Raw genomic sequence first — 25,364 nt, forward strand, 5'->3', positions numbered from 1 at the left:
GTTTCAGATCTGCTTGAGATATCCATGGAATAGCACTCACTGAGTTACTGAAATGGTAATACTTTCAATCGTTGCCTTTTTTCTTCTGTTGAAAATACTTTAATGCTATGTTAGTGGAGATTAGTGTGATAGTTAAAATGGAGAGGCATAGTTAAATAATAGACTGTTCTGAAAAGTTATGCTTTCTGACAGTATTTTTTCCTATGACTTGTTTCTTTGAGCTCTTAGAAATGGCTGATGGCAGTTCTTTACTGGAGTGTTTTGGCAAGTGGTCATTGACTTTTGACAGTCTGTGGTAATTCAAATAGCAAAGGGACATTTTATAATCCATAAGGATGCATTTGCTGTATTATTTTACAGGAGGAGGATTTTATAGAATGAGGAGGCAGTTTACCTCCCGTTAGTCATCTGTGTGTTTCTTCATTTTCCATATTGTATCCAATCTGCAGTTCTTACTAGGAGAAAGCATCCTTTTAAATTAACAAGAAACAAAGATCAAATAAAAAGTGCTGAATCAGTCCCATTAACACCATATTAATTACGCAGTGAATACACAGTACTATATACAGTAGAACTTTCTAAGACCAAACAATGATGTTTAAAATTCAGTTTATTCCAGGAGTAGGCAAGTCTCCATAAATTTTCTATTTACCTTTAAAGGCAAATGCTTATTCATTGCATAACATTGAAAGACATGGTTACTCCTACTTAGTCCTCCACAAACATCATTAGATATTTAGATGACCAACAATTTTTAATTGTGTCAATAAAGTCAGTGGAATGCTTGGCTCCACAGAGACATAAGAATTCAAATACTTTAAGTAGACTAGATGGAAGAAAAACACATGGAGTGTAGAGTGTGAAGAGCTGTGAGCTGGGAGAAGAGCTTGATAATTATTATTAAAATTATCTAAATGTGAATAGAAAATCTAGGTATCTCTAAACATTCTTAATTCTTAGTGCTTGCAATGCCTCAGGTACCTTGAAGTAGTTACCCATATGCCTGCTTATGTATTTCCGTTTTGTGTTTGTGTTTGTGTGCGTGTTTGCCTTAGTGTAGTTTCTCCTGGCAGCAGCGTGTGTTTGGTGTACGTGTGCATATGTATGAGTATGAATTAATTACATATCGAAAACATGTGCATTAACGGCATCTGCAGTCCTCTCTCGCTGCTCCAGTCGGTCAGGATGTTTAGCACCATCACTTGGTGTTAGGACCACTCGGAAGACCTGACTGTCGGACGCCTGATTGTGGTTCCCGGGGGGCCGGAGCTCCAGGAGCCTGTACCATCTCTATCTGAAGGGGAGGAGAGAAGGAAAAGAGAAGGCATCCGAGAGAGGGTGTTCTCCTTCCTGCAGCCGGGTGGGGAGCAGCCAGGTTTGGAGCAGGGTTCTAGGATTACACGGCAAATCCCCAACTTCAGCACCGCGGACAGCATCACCTCCCGCCAAGGGAGACGCGCGCGCCTCCTTCCTTCGCCCCCGCCCCAGCTGATGGGCCCCGGCCGGTCGGCTCCGTCTCCCTTTTGCTTTCAAACGAGGCCAGGGCAGGGCAGAAGGGTTTTGACAGCCAGAGGGGTACGGTAAGGAGGAGGAAGAGGAGGAGGAGGCGGAGGCGGAGGAGGAGCCGAGGAGGGGACCGAAAAGGGAAGAGAAGGGAGGGCTTCCCTCCGCCTCGCTCGCCGCCCGGGCTCGCAGGCGCTGGCGGCGGCGGCGTCTCCTGCTCTCCGCCGCCGTTGCCGCTGCTCGCGCTCCGCCGCTCGGGAGATGCTTCCCCGCGCCGCGCAGCGCTGAGGCCGTGCGTGCGCCCCGGCTGCGCTGCGCGCTCCCCACATACACAAGCCCTCCATGTGAGCTGACGGGCAACTGGAAAGCCCCCGAGTCACGCTGCCCGGCAGCGGAGGGAGCGCTCTCCCGCAGTGGCAACAGCAGCACCACCGTCCCCGTCGCTCTGCCTTCCTCTTCTGCAGCCTCCGCTCTTCTGATTACCCCCCTCCCCCGTCCTTTGGTGATTTTTTTTTTTTTTTTCGAGGAGAGGGCGGGGTAGGTGTCCGTCCCCTCCCCTCTTCCCCCTCCTTTGCCTTCTTGGTTTGAATTTCCTCCCCCGGCATTGCACTGGCAAACAGTGCAAGAGGCAATACCCGCACGGAGGGAGAACGAAGGCTGAGACACCCCTGCTGCTCCAAACCCAGAAGAACTGGAGCCTGGAGGCGGGTGAGGGGAGAAGAGGAAGCGGGAGGGGCTTGGCTTCCTCGCGTATTTGAGGACAGCCCATCTCCCTTCAAGAACCCTACGGAGAGACAGACTGCATCTCCGCAACGAGCTCTTGGAGCGCCGCCGGCCGGGAGGCGAAGGATGCTGGCGGCTCCGCGCGCCGGCTGCGGGGCAGTGCTCCTGCTGTGGATTGTCAGCAGCTGCCTCTGCAGAGCCTGGACGGCTCCCTCCACGTCCCGTAAGTAGCCGTCTCCTCGCTCTCGCTGGAGCAGTTTCAGTGCGGCATTCATGTTTGGCACCGGGGTATCAACTCCGAAGTACATCGCAGTGCTCGCACCCTGATATGTGTGTGTCTCCGCTGTCACACACTTGCAGCCACTGCAGTAGACAAACTCGAAACCCAGCGTTTCTGTTTTGGAAGAGACAGGGTTGTGACGCTGGTGATGTTTCTGGAAAGTTGTTCCTGGTCTTGGTGATCGGTTAGCAAGAGCTTGGCTAGAGAGACTGGTGTAGATGGCAGCTTCTTAAGAGTTGTTTGTGCAGGGAGTGTTAACTGCATTTGGGTTAGGCAGGTCAGTGAATGAAAAGTGAAGACCATGGCAAAACCAAGTTTCTTATTTTTATTTATGGTTATAACTTAACGAGCATGGGGTTGAGGTTAACAAGAGGAGCATATTTTAAACCGTTTGGGCACCTATAGAGCCTCTTTAGCCTCTCCCGTCCCCTTAAAAAGTTAATGCCCATTTAGTACTTGCTTATTAAAATGGAAGGCAGTGAAATTGTAACTGAAATTGCTTTAATTATTTGATACTTTGATATCATGGATATGACTGATGCAGTACGGGACTTGGGACACTCAGTGCAAAGCGTCGTTAATGTAGTAATAAGCAGATTCTTAATAGAGTTTTCAGGAAAATAATTCTATTCAATATGTATATCTCTGCATTTTAATCAACTGTGTGCGTGTGTGTGTGTGTGTGTGTGTGTGTGTGTGTGTGTGTGTGTTTTAGACTGCCCATATTTTCACGAGGTTTAGAAAGAAATGGAAGATTCTGGCCCATTTTCTGCATTCCTTTAGAAGTGCATACTGTGCATGTAGAGAGGAAATGCGTGATTGTTCCTTTGGTTCAGAAAGAGTTAAACACTAGAAAGACTGCCTATAGGAATATTCGGATAATATTCATAAGTGCGTACTTGTTTCTGAGAATGAGTAAGTTGGTAAAGAATTATCATGGAGATTTCAGCGTTTAAAAGGAAGTTGTTTTTTTTTTCTTTCTTTTTTTTTTGTCCATTTAGGAAAAAAAAAGTTTAATATTTTCCAGAATTCTTCATATGCGAAGTAGTCTTCTCTTTGTTTATAAGATTTTGGGATATATTAATACATCTTTGTTAATAGTGTTCTTATTGTGGTGGTAAATATCAACAGGAATAGCATTGAAAAGGGACATTTTAAGTTGCAATAAGGAATCTACTATATAGTATCCTGTGATGAGTCAGTATTACTGTTTTGACGTATCTTCGTAAGTACAGTATTAGCTTTTCTTTTCTCACAATATTTAAAGATAAGGAGAAAAACTAACTGGCAATCTAAGTTTGTAATGAACTTGAAAACATTGTATAGCATTATTTATAACACAAGTTAAATCACAAAGAGTTAAATATTGTTAATATTTATGTCAATTTTATAAATTTAAACAGAAATTATGGGGATATAATGCTTGCTGTTGATATTTACACAAATATGTAACTCTATCATTGGGAAACTAGTTTGATGAAATTGTTTCTGTTTCAAGGTCTGGTTATATAGAATTTCCTGCCACTTTTCCTGGAAAATAAACTGCTTATATGTTAAATGTATTCTATTCAGTGATTGAAGGTCCTCATATCCAGGGTTTTTCCTGGGTTCCGTGTTTCATCACTCTGTATACTTTAATTATGATGGGTCCATCTGAAACATTTGCCATGTGTAGCAAATGGAACACTGGCAGTCATTGGGTTAATGCATTTTAAGATAGAAAAAGTTGTTATTTCAGAAATGTTTTCTGAGTTTTTAACTTTTTAGTTAGAATTCCAAGACAGAGAACATAGAAACAATTACTTTTAAGATAGTTAATAGTTACAGCCATTAAGATTTTTTATTAACTTGGCTTTTATTCTCTATTGTTTAAAAATGTATAATGGCTTAATTAAGGTGGCTTTTTATTTCGTTTGAATTTAAACTGTGTGACCAAAATGCAAAGTTGCACTGTATCCTGGAAATGAATTAGATAATAAGGATGCTACAGAACTTTATTGATTAGAATGAGCTTCATGGATTCAGTACTTTAACTATCAATTGTACTTTACATTAATGAACATGTTTATTTACTTTATATGTAGCTCTGAAGGAAAATACGATAGTTATATTCTTAATACCAAAAACATTCAAGGGAGAAAAAGATGGAAACTACATGAATCTAAGATAATGAGCAACTCAACCAGGAGAGGTCATCACAAGACAAAAAGTAGCATGAAAATCTAGAGCTATCATTTTTCTTTGGTACACATTTTTAAAATGTAATGAGTATGCTAAAACTTTCTGTTCCTAAATACCTTTTTAATATGAGGGACAGAAGATATTTATTTCACAACAAATGCATTTCAAATATGTATTTGCTTATGACTTACTTCTTTTTCTCTGTCGACACACATATAAAAGCTGTTAATACTATGTGTTGTACAAGCAGACTAGAATAAACTTGAAAACAAAGCTCATCACTATGGTTATGTAAAAATATAATCTAATTTCTTTGCAGATAGTGAAAATGAACTGCTGCTGAGCTGATGGAACGAATCGTGTATCTTCCCTTCCTGTAAATGTAGATACACGGTACACACGTGGGAAGTTTAAAGAAAATCTTTTACTCTTAGGGAGTTGCATTTATTTGAACACATTATAAAGATCCTGACGGTGCAGTTCTAAATGATTAGGAGTTCAAGCTAGCGTTTAATAAATTCACTTTTTAGAGTTAACTGAATTTTCACTGAGATAAATGATCTCTCATAAAGGCTAATTTACATCATTTCGTAGAACTATTAACCTATGATTTCATGACCATCACATTTGGGAAATGTGCTTTGAATTGATTCAAATATTCTCTAACAAATATGATTTTATACATGTGTATATATACACACATTCATATATGTTTGTATAAATATATATGTATTTGTATGTATATATTTGATAAAAACATTTGAATACATGTTATAAAGTACATAGATACATATTTAATATATCACATATATTATATTGTAATATTATATGTAAAAATGTGCATATTTATATATTTTCTAAAACACCATTCAAGGGATTTAAATTGTTTACAAGCTTACAGAGAGGTCTTTTCCAGTGCAATTATTTTAAGTAACTAATGCAACAATATTAAGCAATAGTATATTAGTCTATTTTCTCTTCCTCAATTCATATACTTCTCCCCAAATGGTATATTTTAAATGTAAAATATGAAAATGCATATAAAAACAAATACTGCTGGTTTATAGAGACCTTGAACATAGTAATGAATTTGTCTTAATAAAAACAATTTAAACTTAAAAGGAGCTTTAGGCAAGCAAAATTCATTGGTTGATAGAGTGTAGTACATTATTTACTTAACACAAACTAATAATATTATTATTAACGAATTGGAGAGAAATATATAATCTCAATTTTATTATAGGCACAGATATTCAGGAAATGAGAATCATTGTTCAAATTTTACTCTTTACCATCAATATATGGCAAAATTGGGTAAAAAATTAATCCACAAATTTAATTTAGGTCTTATTAACCTTTATGCAGTTATAAACCTACAACATATCATTTTAGATGATATCAAAGTTGTTTAGTACATATCATATTTTAAATCTTACAGTTATGTGCCCCATAATGACATTTCGGTTCAATGATGGACCACATGTATGATGGTGGTTCCATAAAATTATAATGGAGCTGTCATATAGAGGTGTGCCATTTTTCATCTTGTATATTATATTTTTACTGTATCTTTTCTATGTTTAGATATGATAAGATACACAAATAGGCATTGTGTTATAATTGCCTATAGTATTCAGTATAATAACATGCAGTACAGGTTTGTAGCCCAGACACAACAGCCCATACCATACAGTCTATGCTATGTGTGTAGTAGGCTATACTATCTAGGTTTGTGATTGTGTACTCTATGATGTTGGCACAAGGACAAAGTTGCCTAAGGATACATTTCTCAAAGTATATCCTTATTGTTAAGAAATGCATGATGATATATGTTTTTTTTGTCTATTTTAAGTGGCAAAACCTTTCAAGTTGTATAATTTCTTTTAGATTTAATTCACTATTCCTTATTAGTAAATTCTTCTAGACAAAAACTTAATCAAATCTCTTAAAGTTTGCAGAAAGCTTCTTGTCTTGTGAATCTTTTTTATGATTGAAAGAAAAGAAATGTGACATGTCTACACTTGTCTTCTCTTTTTAAGAAGTAGATTTTTGTATTTGTTGTAAATGGTATACAGAAGAAGGAGAGATCTAGGCTCAGAAATTCTTAATTCAAATGTGCTTTTCTTTAAAATATTAAACATATGGAGATCCAACTTGGGCAAGTTGTCTGTTTAGTGATTGATGTCAGTGGGATGAAGAAAAAAGACACGTACTTTAAAGATTTTCCCGTATCTAGTCCCGATTTGAGAAGTGCTTTACTTTATCATTTTTTACTACTTGCAAAGTTATAAAACAGGGTATATAGTAATTTTAAGCCTCAAAACCAGTGTTGTGTGAAATAAAATAAAATTTTATATTTATACAAGTATCTGAAACTGGCTGTTTTCTGTTTCTAGAGAGATGCATATTTTAAGATAAGTAGTTATCAGAAACATAAGGTATATTTCTACAACCAACTAATATTGGGCTGCTGAATAAATTATATGCTTATTTTTGCCATTTTAATAAGTAAGAATAATGATGCAATCATTCGTATACAGCTGTTAATTTTCAAATGAAAGCCTTGAAAAGAATACTTGTAACAGAGTGATTCACTAAAACACTGGATTTTCCCATCTCCTGGGCTCTATAGAACCTATATGTTTTAGTTCTGAGCAGATAAGGATGTTGGAATGTGGAGGTGCTTCCTCTTTCTCCATCCTAACAGTTCCTTTTATGGAAAGAAAAGTCCATCTATCACACTCTTAGAGTCTATGTGTACAGTTCATTCATTCCTTCCTATGTTAGATAGAGTTACTTACCTATTTGGTGACTATGGGAAAATTACCTAGATGTGCTTAGCTCAGCACCTGCTTTCTCCTTCCAGGCTGCCTGCAGAAAGAATAGATTCTGCTGAACGATAGATAAAAGTAGGCTTTGCCTCTGCACTAATAGTGATAACACGAAGAGACTTATGGTGTTTGGTTCTTCCTATGGCTTGAGACTCTGTTTAATTTTAGAAGTAAGGTTAATGAATCCCACTGTATCACACATGTAAGCCTTATTCTTTTGTATCAGCAATACTTATATAAAGAATGTTATTTCCTCTCTGCGAGTTATTTTCTAATCTAGAACTCAGAGAAGGGACTGACATTTACTGCACTGACTAAAATCACAAATTGCCAACAATAAAATTGATATCAAACTAAATGAACATGAAATAATTTCTGCACAGTTTAGAAACCAGTAAAGAATAAGACTTGTTTTTTCTACTTGATATTGAGTTGAAGATTTGGCCTTATTCTGGTTAGGACTTCCAAACCCTCCCATTCATTCATTCATTCATTCATTCATATTCCTACCGAGTGCTATTAGTGGTATTATTTTATAGAGATGCTTAGAATACCATTTATTTATCTGTAGTAAATAACATCGTCACTTAAAATACAGCCTATTTACAAACTTTAGCTAGTACACATCCAATTTCATCCTGTCCATGTAACTATTTAGTAAATTATATATACCTTTAGTTGGCTGTTACTTCATGATCCTTCTGTAAAATCATGAAGGTTAAATGTTTTAAACCAATTATTCTTTCCAACAAAGAATTTGCACTTAGAAGACAAAGTTGATTCTTTCCTCAATTGTAAGTTTTGAAAAACATCTTCTTAAACTTTTCTTTAGTTCACTTTGGAGGCAGCTATTCATAATAACAGCTTGAAGTAACTGATTTTTTATGACACTGCAGATTTTAAGGCCTCCCCTGATAGTAGGAAATCTAGACACAAAGATGTGGTTGTTGGCTCTGAATTTGCTTGCTGAAGATCACATATTTTTGGTGTACTGTAAAAATGTTGAGAAAATACAGAGGAGCTCCTGGGGGCCATATTCTGTATTTACCTTATGATTTAGGTTTGCTTGAAATACCCTCATAAACATAAACAGTGATATATGCTTTAATGTTTTTATGTTTAGGAAAGAGGTGAAATTAGATCCTGAGAATACTTTACCAGGAAAAATTCCCCAAACATATATAAGTTTTTCCTTACATTTTCTAGTACATTCACACCCTTCTTCATCTGCACTGGGATGGTGATTGGGAATGTGAATCATAGAAAATGGCAGGCAATAGAGGTGTGACCTGCATATGCACTGTCAGAGTCACTAAACCTGTGTTGTGTGGGACATCTAAGATGGAATCAAGTTATGTAAAGTTTAATTAAATTCAGCAAGGATTTGCTCACCTCTATGCATTAGATGTCATATTGAAATAGTATGTGAAAAGGAAAATCTTACCTGGACCCATAATTTTTATTTACTGTTATAATGTCATCTATGCTGTTCAATTATGGTATTATGTGAAAGGAATACATGGAAAAAATTAATATGCACAGTTTGTATTGTTAAAAAACAGTCTATTAAGTGGTGAAATACCATGATATGCCAAATAAAATAATACCTCTAAGAAAATTCTCTTAAAATTAAAGGTGCTTCTACTTTTAATAGCAAAGGCTTGAAACCAACCCAAATGCCCATCAATGATAGACTGGATAAATAAAATGTGACACATCCACACCATAGAATACTATGCAGGCGTGAAAAAGGAGTTCATGTCCTTCGCAGGGGCATAGATGAAGCTGGAAACCATCATTCTCAGCAAACTAACACAGGAACAGAAAACCAAGCATTGCATGTTCTCACTCATAAGTGGGAGGTGAACAGTGAGAACACATGGGCACAGGGAGGGGAACATCACACACGGGGCCTGTTGAGGGGTGGAGGGCTATGGGAGGGATAGCATTAGGATAAATACCTAATGTAGATGACGGGTTGATGGGTGCAGCAAACCACCATGGCACATGTATACAAATGTAACAAACCTTCACGTTCTGCACATGTATCCCAGAACTTAAAGTAAAAAAAAAAAAAAAAAAAAAAAAATTAAAGGTGTTTATTGTCACTTCTGTATCATAGACTCAAGTAGTTATTTTGAACTAGCAGAAAACACCTGTGGATTAAATTTTGTCACTGTTAACTCATTTTTCTAAGCAGTTGCCTCTTAATGGGAACCAAATTATTAAGTAACATTATAAGTACAGACTATGTGTGTATATATTTTTTATTTATTTATATATATATATATGTCTTTTTCAGACATTGGGCAAAAATTCATAAACAGAACTACATGAAAAAATTTCAGCCTAATTATGTCACATAGTGAAATTATAGCATATTTTATGGGTCTTATTTTTTAAATTTATTAAGTACATGTTAAATAATGGCCTGTGATGCATTAAATTGCTTAATTGCTAATAAATTCTAATTTAAAATGTAAATTTTTACATAGTGTATTTGAAACTTTTTTTGTTCAAATAAAAATAGTCTGGAAAATAAAATATGACTATCAGGTTTTTAGATTATGAGAATGATTATATTAGTTTAATGTTTTTAATGTCAACCAACTGAAGAACTCATGATTCAGTCATTTTTTTCTGTGTATTCATAACAACAATAACACAATGAGTTTCATGCCACCGTGAATACTAATGTTAATAATTCATCATGGTATTTTATTCAGTGGATTTAAATATGACCATAGAATCTTTTTCCACACAATATGCGAGACAACCATGTATAATCCCATCAGATTTGGTATTTAGAATAAAACTTTATTTTTTTACTCAAGTTACATATAGTACCAAAACCAGCAGATTTTCAGCTAATAAAATACACGTATGATTTAAATCACTTGGTTAATGTCCTCATACCTCAAGAATATGTTAAAATGTATGCTTAACTTATAGAAGAGATTTTTAATGGCAGTAATGACATTTCCAAAAATGAAATTTCATCATGCCTCATGCACTTCTGTAGTATATGTAAGTTTTATTTAAACACCTTAACATAAGCATTTAAGTTATTAAGTTATGACTAGTTAAAAGGGAATGCTAGCACAGTTAATTGTGTTTTTTGTATGTCCACAGTACGGAATTAAGAATAACTATTTTATTGTGTCAGTTGACAAAAACAGTACTGTGTCAGAGATAAAAATGTGCCATGGTTGGGTATTAACATTGCTTCTACCATTAAGAACATAAGCAAAAACAACCTTATTCCAAGCTTCTAGATACTGAGGGGGTTATGTTTGTGGAATTGATTCCAAAGACAGGGATGCTTGATCAAAAAAGATGTATAGTTTTTGGTTAATAAATGCTGCCTGATTGAGTTCCACAAATTCTGCAACGATTTAAATTTTCAGCATCAATCAACCTTTTCTAGAACTCCAGGCAGCAGTACATGTTATACTTATAAAATATTCTGCTTGTATTACATAAATTTTAGCTAATATTTGTTGTGTTGACTTCTTCTTAAATCTTTCTTCCCAGCCTTTCAAATCAGGCACTACTCTTTATGTGTACTAGGTCATTGATTTCTTGTAACAGTGCTTCAGTTTGCAAACGAAAAAATCAGAGACACGTGGAAAAGTAACTTACCTGGGCCATCAGCTTGGCCTATTCCCAGATCCTGTGCTCTTTACCGTGGCACAGCTGGCTGAGAGTGAAGTGCTGTCTCCGTGTTCACGTTCTCTAACTAAGAAGTTTCAGCTTGCATCTAGGCAACATTTTAAGGCTTGATTGCTTGTATATAAAGGAAAAAAACATATTGGCATAATGTTTCTATCTTATTGTTTACTTATTCCTTGATGACTTTGTTATATGTTCTGGAGACTTAAAAATTACATTGGTAAACAATGAAGAAGTGTATTTGAAACAAAGAGAGGAATGCAGCTCTTTCAATGGTAGCACATTAAATCAGAATATATAATATGTCATTTGTGTTCTTCTTCACAATAAGGTACTTTTACAATGTAGTTCTATCATTTGAGTACTACTGAAATACATGTAATAGTCACGTAGTGAAAACATTTACATAAAGCTCTGTAAAATATTCCTTAAAATGCTTTGTCAGGTATAAATAAAAGCTGTTTTAAAATCAGTTCTCATGAAAGGTTGAAGCCTGAATCTAAAACTGTAAATATGATTGCTATTACTAAAGTTAAAAGATGATCATTGTTTAATCTATAGGCACAGTTTTGAGTGTTCATTTCATACAATATCTAATCCATAAAGCTTTCTTTGAGAGTGCTGCTGAGAAAATCACTTTTCCTTTTGCTTTCATGGCAGTGGGAAAATATTTGTCTTTAAAATATTTGCCAGTCCTAATCTTAAATATTTCTTGTATCCACCCCTTGCTCTCCGTTCCTATCACAGCTTCTATAGTTAAGATTTTCAGCATTTCCCTCCAGGCATTAATTTAGTAGCCTCCTGGTATGTCTCCCTGATTCTAATCTTTCCCCCTCTAGTTTGTCATCTATATCTATGCCAGAAATACTTTCCCAAAACACAAATCTTGTTATAGTACTACATTTCTCTAGTTCTTCCCTGTCTCTTAAATTTAGTCTCCTCCTAACCCAACACTTGCACTCTATAATCTAACCCACCATACTGAGATCTTTGCAGCTTCTCTAACACAACACGCTGTTTCGAATCATATTTCTCTTACGCCTTCTTACATTTTGTCCCCTCCTTTCACGTTTCCTGTTTTATCTATGCTGATTTAGAGGAAACTCATTGATGGTCCGAGCCTCAGAATCTTGGAGCAGATTGACGTATCACCACCTCCCTGTGGATATTTGCTCTAATCACAGGTGAAATACTAAGACGCAGCAGACAAATTCTTTGGTTTCTGGACTTAGAAGGAACACAGTGATGACAAATAATGAAAACCACCTTGAATCATCTGATATTAAAGTGAGAAATTACCCCCAAAGTGTCGACAACAGAAGGAAGGCGAGAAATATATTTTAAAAGAAAAAACCACAAATATTTTCCTCATTTGATAAGTAAATGTGTATCTATCAAAAGGGAAATTTGAAACCATGCTATGAAAGCTTATGACTTCTGCAACCCTTTTTCTACAGGATTTTATTTTAAAAGATTTTCTGTGCTTTTCTTAAGCCACATGGCTGGTTACATGCCTTTAAACCAGAGCCTGATTGTCCTTTCCAGAAGCTATTATCTTAAGAATTATTTGTTATCTACATGCAAATTAAAGACATGTGTCAACAAAATAATTATTGCACCTAACAAGTACTTTAAATAGAGTACTTAAGATGTCACCAAATTTTCTAAATGATAGCCGTAGCTTCCGAAAAACTTGATAATTATATGTATTTAGTGTGTAATAATCCAGCAGATGAGTTGATATTGTTGAAGTTGTTATGAAATGTCAATGAATTTCATTTCCATTTTTAATATGACAAAAATATAATTTCGTAATTACAAAAATAGGTACTTCTATTCTATTTGTTTATATTTTAAATTCTCTCTTCATCCTTACCTTTGCAGCTTAGTACACACTTCTCAACCATTTCAAAGTCGGCCAGTCTAGCTAAGCCTGTTTCAAATTTTATATTCTTCACAATGATCCCTGCAGTGGATGCCTACTAAAAACACAATAAGGACTCTTTTCTGTTAGTCCGCAATCTGCATGAGCAGAGCCTCTCCTTTTTCCCTTAGGGTGATAGATATTAGGGAATGGTTGTATTAAAGGAACTAGACTTTACTAAACATGTTTCATCATACTAGGCACTGTACTGGTTGCATTATACCATTACATGAAATGAGCCCAAATACCTCTCTGCTGTAATATTCAAAGTATAAGGATGCTCAAACATTTTAAAGCTCACTGGTTCCATTTTTATACAGTTCTTACTTTCGTCAAGTTCTTCCCTTACATTGACACAGATTTACAGTCCCATAAATTCCAGCCGGTAGTTCTAGTTGGGCTTCTCATATAATAAAAGCTTAATATTAACCCAATATTCTACTGCTGTAAAATACTTGAAGACAGACATCACAGAATCTAATTAAATATAATTTAATACTTGGTCACTACTACTTTTATAGATACCTAACTAATACCTTGAAGACAAACACGTTCCTTAAGATAAAACGCTGTGATTTGTATTTACTTATATCCTCCAAATTACCCAGATATTTCCAGGTACACAACCAGTGTTAAATCCTGGTATTACAGAAAAAAAGTTGCCTTAAAACTGACATGTCTGTATGAGTCAAAACCAAAAATGAAACAAAGAAATATTTAAGGGGACTGTTGTTTAAAAGTAATAGGACAATTCCAGTTATTTTAAAGGATAGTTTATACTTATTTGCCCAATGTGAAATAAAACATTTTTAAGTCTTAAATATTATCTACTCTTTGCCCAAAGTATATTAGAAAAGTATTACTGCAATTTGAGTAGTCTTCATGTTGTGAGAAAATAGGTAATTATTATATGCAATAATCTGAGGCATTTTAGTTTTACAAAGACTGTATAATCACCGCACATATAAATTTTTGGAATTTAAAATGTGTTGTTGGCAAAATCAGAATCCTGTATCTACTTTCAAAGAGAGATTTCAGAATATTGCAAATAAAAATGACATTGTTTCTTTTATCAAATTGGCATCAATAGGACCTTTTTTTCAAAAAAGCTTTTAGATCTGCTATTTGTTCATTTATACGTGTGTAATTACAGTATTTAGAGGATCTCTCATACTGTGCTTGTTTCCACATATGGATTTCAGAGGACAAAGTCTCAGGTGGTGGAGCTAGAGACAAACCATGCCAGCTACTCAAGCACTTCCTTCCTGGATGTGTGCTCCTTAAGAAATGGGTCAAGAGGGACTACTCAGAAACATGCATTGAGCATCAGCTTGTTTTGGAACGATTAATCATCTAGGCCTGGAACTAAAAGTATCTTCCAATTATTTTGTTTATTATCCACTTTAGCAGCTTCCACATAACACATTCAGTTTTCTAAATTTTAGTTTAAAAATTGCCATTTAATTCTATGCTTCTATGAAGTCACATATCCTACTTATGCTCTCTAAATTTCAAAATTATTTGCACTGTCCATTTTCTAATCTTTTATCTTAATAATGGACCTTAAATTTCTCTTTTATTGAATAGGTATGACAAAATAGAAATTGAAATTATTGAATCATTCCAGTTAGTCCAGAGGTAAGGTCATCAGTGAGTGATGAAGGAATCCCTTTCTATTATAACATGTTAGCTAAAACCTAAAGAAAAAGCCAAGCAAACAGCAGGAAAAGACTGTTCCAAGAAAACGAGGACAACTTCACAATTCCAACACTGGCCAAGTTTGGAAGTCACTTTGATGAGGAAATATTTAGTGGTTTTGGAATTAGTCTTCTGTTAAACATATAATGAAAAGAAAATTTTGAAAGAGTAAATTATCCCACTTAATTGTCTATCAGCAAATAGAAAACAAATTTTCACTGGTTAGAAATGTAGGCAGTCGGTCTGGGTCCAGTGGCTCATGCCTGTAATCCAGCACTTTGGGAGGCCGAGGTGGGCGGATCACCTGAGGCCAGGAGTTCGAGACCAGCCTGGCCAACATAGTGATACCCCATATCTACTAAAATTACAATTAGCAGAGCATGGTGGTGTGTGTCTAGAGTCCCAGCTAGTTTGGAGGCTGAAGCAGGAGAATCGCTTGAGCCCAGCAGGTGGAGGTTGCAGTGAGCCGAGATCACACCACTGCACTCCAGCCTGGGTGACAGTGTGAAACTCCATCTCCAAAACAAAAAACAAAAGAAAAAGAAAAAAAGAAAAAGTATAGGCAGTAAGCATTTCTTATCTTTGATAAGACAGAATAATATACATTTTACCAGTTTTATTAAACATAAGCATCATGAAAGCTGTATGATCCATAGATGCGCTTGACTGTCTGCCAAATTGTATATCTCAGGGGTTCCCAACCCCAGTGGGTTCCTGTTAGGAACTGGGCCGCACAGCACGAGGTGAGCAGTGGCCTGGGGAATGAAGCTTCATTTGTATTTCCAGCTGCTCCCCATCGCTACCATTACCGTCTTAGCTCCACCTCCAGTCAGATCAGCGGCAGCATAAAATTCTTACAGAACGTGAACTCTATCTTGCTGTTCGTGTTAGGGATCCAGGTTGCATGTGCCTTATGAGAATCTAATGCCGGATGATCTGTCACTGCATCCCATCACACCAGATGGGCTCATCCGGTTGCAGGGAAACAAACTCAGGGCTCCCACTGATTCTACATTATGGTGGGTTGTATAATTATTTCATTACGTATTACAATGTAATAATAATAGAAATAAAGGGCGCAATAAATGTAATGCACTTGAATCATCCTGGAAACAACCCCTCATCCCCTCCCAACCCCCAACCCCCATCTGTGGAAAAATTGTCTTCCACAAAACCAATTCCTGGTGCTAAAAATGATTGGGACTGCTGGGCTATCTAGAATGAAAAGCATATGCATTGCTGTACATGGAATTCACTGCACAGATTTAGGTGTGGGGAGGGATAATTGTGGGGAGGTATAGTGGTTTTTTTTTTTTTTTTTTTTGGTGTATTTTAAAGTATATTCAGTCTTAAAAGGATTTTGAAAAATTATATCTGTTTCTATTTGGCTTCCTATTGTTGTAGGTGTATGATTATGTAAACCAAAAACATTTGAAATCTACTTTAATTCAGCTTGAAATGTAAGATTTGATTAGGCCAACTTCATCAAAGCAAGCAAAAATTGGAATACTATTATGTGTTTTATAAATGTATGCATGTATTTATTTATTGATCCATCATCGATTAGTTTAAAATATTAGGTATCTTCTCTATGGCAGGGTGCCCAACTCTCTTCATTATCTGTGGCAATTTGTCTCCATCGTCCAAGCTAATCTCCATGTATGTAAGAGATAAATAGTCCTTTACTATGAATGGGTATCCTGTCCTACGAGCTCCTAAAATAAAGATCGCTGCAATCTAATGTTCTATAGCATTGCTGAAAATTATTTTTATAGTAATTACTTGCTGAAATGTATTGACATTGATTTGGTAGATGTATTAACGGTGTTTGAGAATAGTCTACATATTCTTTGGGGAAAGTATTTTGCAGTGGTTATTAGCACACAGGCATTTGTCTCAGAATAGCTGGGGTTTGGTTGTTAGCTCTGTTCCTGGGTCACCTTGGACAAATTATCTAAACTTTTGAGACCCAGATTTCTAACATGCAAAATTGCAAAATAAAGGCAACTTATCAAGGCTTGCTGTAGGATTAAATACAGAATGTGCAGACACAGGCACATGATGGTAATCAATTTTAACGATATTTATTTTTTGTTATTTTAAAATGCATTAAATATTTATTATACAGTTTCTATGGGTATAATACTAGAATAAGGTCTATAAAAAATCTTGAAAAATAATTTGTAATTGCGTCTTACATTTATTTCGGGAATGTATTTGGGAAGCTAGAAATTACAGTTTCGCAGAATTAGCAAAGATTAGACCAGTATATTATCTAATGTCCACATAGTAACTCATGTAAATGGCCAAAAAAGAGATAAAAATATCATTCAAATACATTAAGAAAGACTTAATTGAAGGAAAGATGGCATATAAAATCTATGTTAATTGAATTTTTATATTTTCATATTATATGCAACAATATATGATATTGCTATATTTTACCAAAAGGCATGCTAGTTAACTAAAGTCACTTAATAGAAAAGTATACTCAAATATTATAAAACACGATAAAAATTATTAAATACTGCAAAATATCTACTTAATATAGATTATTTTACAGTGTAGTAGATATTCAATTACCTTACTCATGAATGTTTCTGAAAAGTGACATTTGCAAATTGGAGAGCTTTGTGAGCATGAAGAACACATCCAAATGCATAAATGTTTTTACCCTAACTTGTTGGCCATATGTGTAGATGATATAAAGCTTGCTTTTTGAAATGCCATGGAAAGTATAGAAAGAAATTAGACATTTATTTCTCACTTTTGAATTTGAGACTATCCAAATAATTAGAAAGCTGAGACATCCAACAGTGGAAATTATTTTAAATCCTTAAAAATACTGTTCAGATGTTTTGGAGGTTTGACTGAAACCAGGAGGTTTATAGACATTGTTTGCATTATTAAAGAAAACATTTGACTGTGGTAGGCTCTGGAGATTCCAAAAGCTTGGGATACAAGGTCTCTGTCCTAAGTGTTTTATAATCTCTAGAAAGGCAGAAAATATTTATAATTAGAAATTTATGTTAAGCAACTTTATGTGTAATAAAAACCTTGTGGTTTTCTTGCAAAGGTCTAGGCAAAATTAACAATAACCTTTTGTTACATAGATAATGAAGGCATGAATTAGAAATGATAGGATCATTAAAAATGATGATGAAAATTGGTCACTGGAAAATTATATTCTGGGATGTATACTAAGGCCCTATTGATAAGTCATAGTGAATTCTAGTCATTCTATGTCCTGGGATTTAGGCAGAGCTCTCGGGCCTGTCTGTGAGACCCATGACTGTGCCCTGCTTTGCAGCCAGCCTCAATTGGTGTCAGAGATTGGTAAGGTATTTGTATAACGTTTTATTTTTATTTTCATTCTTTTTTTTTACAATTACAAAACTCCTGGAAATAGAGACTGAAAGGCTTAGGATAAAGTCAATTAACTTGGAAAACATTTGTCTTTTTCCCTCCTCAATTTTTGAATATTCTTTTCAGTAAAGGGAGAAGACATTACAATTTCATTTATAGGAAAAGAAAGAGAATGAAGATCAGCGGTCTGGTTTCTACCTCTGGGAAATGTTGAATAAATCTCAATATCTCTTGCCGTTTACTTTGCTCTGGTTTCCTCATTTACTCCTGTGCCCTTCTCTTAACTATTCCTATCAGCTAGGAAGATAGGCAAAGGTGAGGGAGAAAGACAGGGTTACACTAGGGAGAGAAAAAGCACTGGTCCAGGCATCTTCAAACACTAAATATTGGCAATAAGGAAAAATATCAGGACTGTTTTATATCAAATAATCCATTGTTCTTTCTCCCTGGACCCCAAGCACAAAGAAGTTAAACACTGCTTTTTATTTCAAAATTTATTATTTAATGCAATGACACAAAATGCATTTAAATCCAAAAGAAATTCAGGATAATTGAGCAATAGTCATTCCAAAATATCTTTCAATAAAAGTCTAATTTTTAACTGTAGACGAAAGACTGGCATTGTTAAATGAACCTTTCAGTGCTTTAGCATATAGTTATATTGCATGCCTGTGGTTTCCAGAAGTTTATATTAATTTTTATAGTTATATCATAGTTAATATGTGTTGCCTAAATAAATTTAATATGGAAAAAGGAACATTTGTTTTATTATGTTAAAAAATTATTTTGTTTGTGGATGATATTTTCTACATGAGATATAGTTCAAGGGTTACTTAGAAATGTCACCACTGGCCAGGCACGGTGGCTTACACCTGTAATTCCAGGACTTTGGGAGGCCGAGGCAAGAGGATCGCTTGAGGCCAGAAGTTTGAGACCAGCCTGGACAACATAGCAAGACTTCCTCTCTACAAAGAAATATTTAAAAACTAGCCAACTATGGTGGTGTGTGTCTGTCGTCCTAGCTACTCGAGAGGTTGAGGTGGAGGGATTGCATGAGCCCAGGAGTTCGAAGCTACAGTGAGTAATGATTGCACCACTACATTTCAGCCAGCTGAGATAACAGAGTGAGAGTCTGTTCTTAATAATTTTTTAAAAAAGAATTTAGGTCAGTAGTAAAGTTTGTGATAATTCAATTATATTTAGGTTAGAGAATTTTGCTAACGAAAAAATAACTTTGATAATTTAACACATATGTATGTTATTGAAACAGCAAGCATTTTTAAGAGGCAATTTTCTAAATAACCTTTGTTTCAAAGTGTATTGTTTATTGCTGTTAGTTTGTTTTCACACTGCTATAAAGTAGTGCTAGAGACTGGGTAATTTATAAAGGAAAGAGTTGTAATTGAGTCACAGTTCTGCACGGCTGGGGAGGCCTCAGACAACTTACAATCATGGCAGAAATCAAAGGGGAAGCAAAGGCACGTCTTACATGGTGGCAGATGAGAGAGAAGAGCATGAAGCAGGAGGAGCCCCACACTGAAGAAACAACCAGATCTTGTGAGAATTCACTCACTATCATGAGAACAGTGTAGGGGAACCATCCCTATGATCCAATCACCCCCAATCAAGTTTCACCCTTGGCACTTGGGGATTAAGAGGGTTACAATTCAAGAAGAGATTTGGGTGAATTCACAGAACCAAACCGTTATCAATTGCTGACTTTAAAGAAAATGAGTAATGTTCTTTCCAATTTTAACATACATTCACATAACGTTTTTTGAGAGTATAACTGTAACCCAATATTTACAATATATTTGTAGTTATTTTTTAATGTGAACAAAGGTAATATGACTCATATTCTTAAGAATTTACTTTTGGCATTATTGTGTTCTACTGTTTCAAAAGTTTGCTTATTTTAATAAGATTTCAATTATTTGTGTTGTTACATACATTGGGATAGATAGTGACTGAAGTTTATCCTCTCATTTAATTTATTTTTCATCGTATAAATGTAAGGTGTACAATATAATATTTTGATATCCAGAGTAAACTGATTACTAAAATCAGAATATTAATATATTATCTCCCACAGATTTTATTAAAGATGTATGCATTTATAAGCTGCCAACAAGTCCAAAGATTGTTTTAAAATGTACCTTTCATTCTTATTGCTGTGCGACTTCCTGGGTTCCATGCCAATTGTTTGTGTTTAAGGAATGTAGTGTTATAACAAGATTGTTTCAGAACTTGAATAATATGCATCTTCAAATAGAAACTTCTTATAGGTCTTGCTTTATAATTTGTAAAATTTCAGCATCGTTGCAGCTTAACTTTGCAAGATACACCAAAGGCTTAGGCTTCATCTAATTTGACATAAAATAAACAATAACCAGCAAGTACTAGATGATTATGCATCTGATATGGTTTGGCTCTGTGTCCCCAAACAAATCTCATCTTGAATTGTAATTTCCACGTGTGGAGGGAGGGAGGTCATTGGATTATGAGGGCGGTTCCCCCATGCTGTTCTCGTGATAGTGAGTGAGGCTCGGGAGATCCGATGGTGTTGAAAGTGGCCGTTGTTTCCCGTGCTGGAATTGAGTCTCTCCTGCCGCCTTGTGAAGAAGGTGTCTCCTTCCCCTTCCGCCACGATTATAAGTTTCCTGAGGACTCCCCGGTTATGTGGAGCGGTGAGTCAATTAAACTTTCTTTGTTTATAAATTACCCAATCTCAGGTAGTTTGTCTTATTTTTTTTTGAGACGGAGTCTTGCTCTGTCGCTCAGGCTGAGTGCAGTGGCCGGATCTCGGCTCACCACAAGCTCCGCCTCCCGGGTTCCCGCCATTCTCCTGCCTCAGCCTCCGGAGTAGTTGGGACTACAGGCGCCGCCACCTCGCCGGGCTAGTTTTTTTGTATTTTTTAGTAGAGACGGGGTTTCACTGTATTAGCCAGGATAGTCTCGATCTCCTGACCTCGTGATCCGCCCGTCTCGGCCTCCCAAAGTGCTGGGATTACAGGCTTGAGCCACCACGCCTGGCCTAAAATACGTTCTTTACAGATGATCAGTTTACTTAGAACACAAGCCAACAAGTGGTCATACATGGATGTCTGTTGGCCTTGAGTAACAGCACTGGCCACTGCCAGAGCTGGTATTGTGGAGGTTGGTGTATAAAGAGTAGGAACTTCATAGAACAGCATTTATCATATGCCAATATGCATATAAACTACCTGGAAGATTCTGATTCAGTAGGTCTGGAGTGGAACATATAATGTAACATTTCTAATATGCTCCCAGATGATGCTAATGCTGAGACTGATCCGTGGACCACACATTGAGTAGCAATATTTAAAACTTTGAATCTATCATGAAAGATACCTTCAAAAATTTCCTGCTTATTTTAAAATTAGGAAGCACACTTTAGAGGAAGAAAACTTAAAAAATATATAATTATGATGTCTCATTATTAAGTATTTTGGGTATAAATAGAAGGTATAATAGTGTAGTTCTATGACATGATTAGAGGGAAAATAATTCAAAAAGATGTAGATACTCCACTAACTAGTTGGATAGCCTTAGACAATGTATACAATCTCTTGAAGTTTAAGTTTTTGTAGTTATGAGAGAGTAAAACTAGATTATCTCTAAAATCCATTCCAGTTTTTAAAATCTGTGATTCTAGTCTCCTAGGCTTCTGAGTCAGAATGGAGAAGCACCTCTTATAAACCTCAGTCTTGCTTTTATATCTGACTGGAGATTTGGTATGCAGTCTCCAGGTTATTTGTGAAGTTTAAATAATGTTATGCATATGAGGTGCTTAACAAATTGCCTTACCAATAACAAGTGCCTAATTAATATTATTAATGTTACTTATTGACAATATTATTACACAGCTTAGTAAAATTGAATCTTAGAAAGTGAGGTAACTTCTTCCTGGACATACAACTCTCTAGACATATGGTAAATCACAGTATAATAACAAAATACCTATGCAGTTGATAATATATTAGAAATATACCTTTAAATAAAGTCAGTGGTTATAATGAAATAAGAAAAATACCAAGGAAGAAAAAAATACTTGTCTCTTTATGTTCAAACTGGTAAAATTCCATCAAAATCAAGCTAATCAATTACCCAAATAACTCTGTCCTCTTGTTTGATACTGTGTCTGCATACTCCTTTTTATTCTAATGTAATAGTGAGAATATTGGCTTACCAATGTGTAAATACCCCCGAGTTATATTGTACGATGTTGTGTTTGTAAAGCACACATTCATTTACTAAAATTATTCGTTGTTTACTATTTACATCTATTATCTCTACTGATAAAAAGCATTTCCATACATGAGCAAATGTATCAAAAAAAGTCTAAGAAGATGAGCAGATTGATCAGTGTACTCTATGACCTTCTTAATAGTAACTGAGTGTGATTTTTACATTGTATGCTACCAGAAATCACCACATGTAGTATGGCAGATGGCTGCCAATAGTCTTGTTATCCTTCCATAAGTTACGTGGCATTTATGCCATTAGGGTGATTTTTCAGTTTAGAAAAGACAACTAGGGATCAGTCTTTTCTATGACAATGGACTCACAAGGGACCTCAAAACTTTACCATGAACATATTTTATATCTTAAGTTATCTTCCAGAGACTTCGAATGTTTGAAGCTGGTTGAGGTGGGAAAGTCAGGACAGAAGAGGGAGTAGAGCACACCTGCTCTAAGTATAGGCACTTCAACGTTTAGAGGAAATCAGTGTGGCTGGAGGGGTACCAGGGCTGGTAGCGAGCTCATGCTGTGCTCTCCCAAGAGGTTTGATGCTACAGAAACTCAGAGTTGGTGTGATTGTTGGTTAGTCTGGTGTGGTTTGGTTTGATTCTTTAGTAGGTGGGACCCCCTAAGAACCTGAATAATGTCCCCATGCACTAGTTCTGTAAACGTGGAAGCAGGTGGTGGCAGTTGAGTGACTCACACTCATTTAGGTTGTAAGCCAGCCCTTTCATTCAATATCCAGCAATTCGATTTCTACTGTTGGGTTTACATTACTTTACTAGTCTGGGGCCTTCTTAGAAGTGTCAAAATAGCAAGTGCCACTGTTGGTGGTGAATTCCCAGCAAAAGAAACAGATGGAATGTTTTAGCACCAAGTTGTGTGATTTGAGATTAAAATGCTCTGCATGGCTATTCCTCATGATGGCACTTTTGAGTGATTACTATAGGAAAAACAACTGTTAAACCTTGAAAAGGGGAAAATGTTGAATACAGCTCAAATGCTCCATATCAACCACTCAGTTATTCACCTGTGTTAGATATTTCCCAACTTTTCTTGGGGTCTCCTTTATGGAGCAGCCTTTGTCAAGTCTCATAAAAGCAGAACTTATATACTTCTACAGTATGCAATATGAATTTTATATTTTGATTTGCTCTGAAACTTTGTTCTCTCTTGAGACTAACCAGTAAATCAAAGTGAATATTTTTTCAATGTCAAAGTTGTTCTATAAGTATAATTTTTAAAGTTCTTTCAGGCCATAATATATGCCTTTGGAAAAGTTAATATATTATTGAAATATCTACTTATTTCATCTGCAACATGAAAATAGGAATGTTTCATCTGTCCTTAAAAGCAAAGTGAAATATTTGCTTCTTTTGAAATGTCTGTGGCAATTTTTTTTTCTTTTGCATGTTCTGCAATGCAAAGAAATATTTAGGACTTAAAAGAAGAAGGTGAGCTGCTTGATTATGCTGTACTAGTAAACTGTGAATTAATGCTATTTACGAATTATAATTAAAAGCCTAAGAAGAAAATGCATGTATGATTTTATTTAAAGAAAAGTCTGTGCATAAAAACACTCATGGAAGAGTTATTTTCAATTTAAAAAATACATGATTATTGTGTACCATAAAATAGATGATTTTGTGTACCATAAACTACTATCGTAATTTGCCAAGAGATAAGACCAAGGTTAATTTTTTTCAAAAGTAACCTTTAATTATAATTTAAATGAAATCACTTTGAATAAAACCGTAATTTAAAATTAGCCTTTCAATCAAAAGGTTTTTATTTTAAAAATAAATATGTAGAATAGAATTATATATGCTTAATATTTAATTCTTTAAAAGTTTACTGAAAGGTCATCTAGTTACTTCTTAATGAGCATCATATTTAAATATGTTTATAACAAGGTTTGGGTTTTTTTATTCTTTTCAAATTATGCTTAAATATTTTTCAGTTAAATTTGTTTTTTTGCAAACTTCATTCCTTGCATATCATGAGGCTAAAGCCAGATATATGACATAATATAAGAAAAGCATCCTAAGAGAGAAAAGAGAAAACATTCTCAAGCTCTAAAACTATAAAATTTTAAGTATAAATTGATGAAAAATGTCATGTTATTTTAGCATTTTTTTGTCTGGGAATTCTATGAATAAGTAGGTGCAAAATGTTACTGTGTGGAAAATATAATGTACTTTGTGCACTGAATTTTAAAATGACATGGAAGGTCTGAAGAATACAGAAAGATTGACAGCTCACCACAAATGTATTAAGTATATTCAGGTTTTTATCTCAAGTTTTTTTAATTACTTGAGTGTTGGTATTGATAAATTCGTTGTTGTTATTACTGAGAACTTAATATGTTACTATATGGCTTTCCTAAGTTCTCTTTCAATATTACTACTAAATTTGTAAGTGATAAGTGAGCATTCAATGAACTTATATGTTGAACAATACAGACAATATCATTCACAGGTATTAGGGCCATTTCAGTAGGAGTAAGAAATATAACCTTTGGACATGCAGACCTTGGAGTCCGTTTCAGTTTGACTAATCAACATGTTCAGTTTATAACATGTCTGATCCTCTATATCTCTTTTTAGGAATATATGTGTTTGTGTGTGTGTACATGTGTATGTGTAGGCAGATTTTATTTAGTTGATATCATGAGGAAATCTGTTGCTCACATAGTTGACATTTCTTTATAAATACAACTCACCTCATCAAAATGACATACGAAAAGAACTTTAAGGAACACATTTGTAAATGACTTATGTATTCTATGCTTTCTTAACCCAAACCCAGTGTAAAAATAATTCTGAGTACTTAGGAATGTCACCACAAACACTTATCAAATATATGCTCCCCAATTTGCAACTGGGTCCCTATAAAGCCACTGTAAGTTGAAAATATATTTAAG

The 25,364-nt window shown here is 35.3% G+C and overlaps 1 protein-coding gene across 1 annotated transcript in view; it reads left to right on the forward strand.

Annotated features, from left to right (window-relative positions):
- The first annotated feature begins 1,340 nt into the window (after positions 1-1,340).
- The window catches only part of CNTNAP2 (contactin associated protein 2), a 2,262,889-nt gene continuing 2,238,865 nt past the window's right edge, over positions 1,341-25,364 (forward strand). The window contains exon 1 of the mRNA XM_015447321.4: positions 1,341-2,449. Within this exon, the coding sequence (XP_015302807.3) occupies positions 2,353-2,449 (97 nt within the window). The 5' untranslated portion in view covers positions 1,341-2,352. The remainder of the gene's footprint in view (positions 2,450-25,364) is intronic.

The sequence above is a fragment of the Macaca fascicularis genome, chromosome 3, assembly GCF_037993035.2.
Source record: "Macaca fascicularis isolate 582-1 chromosome 3, T2T-MFA8v1.1".
Lineage (NCBI taxonomy): Eukaryota > Metazoa > Chordata > Mammalia > Primates > Cercopithecidae > Macaca > Macaca fascicularis.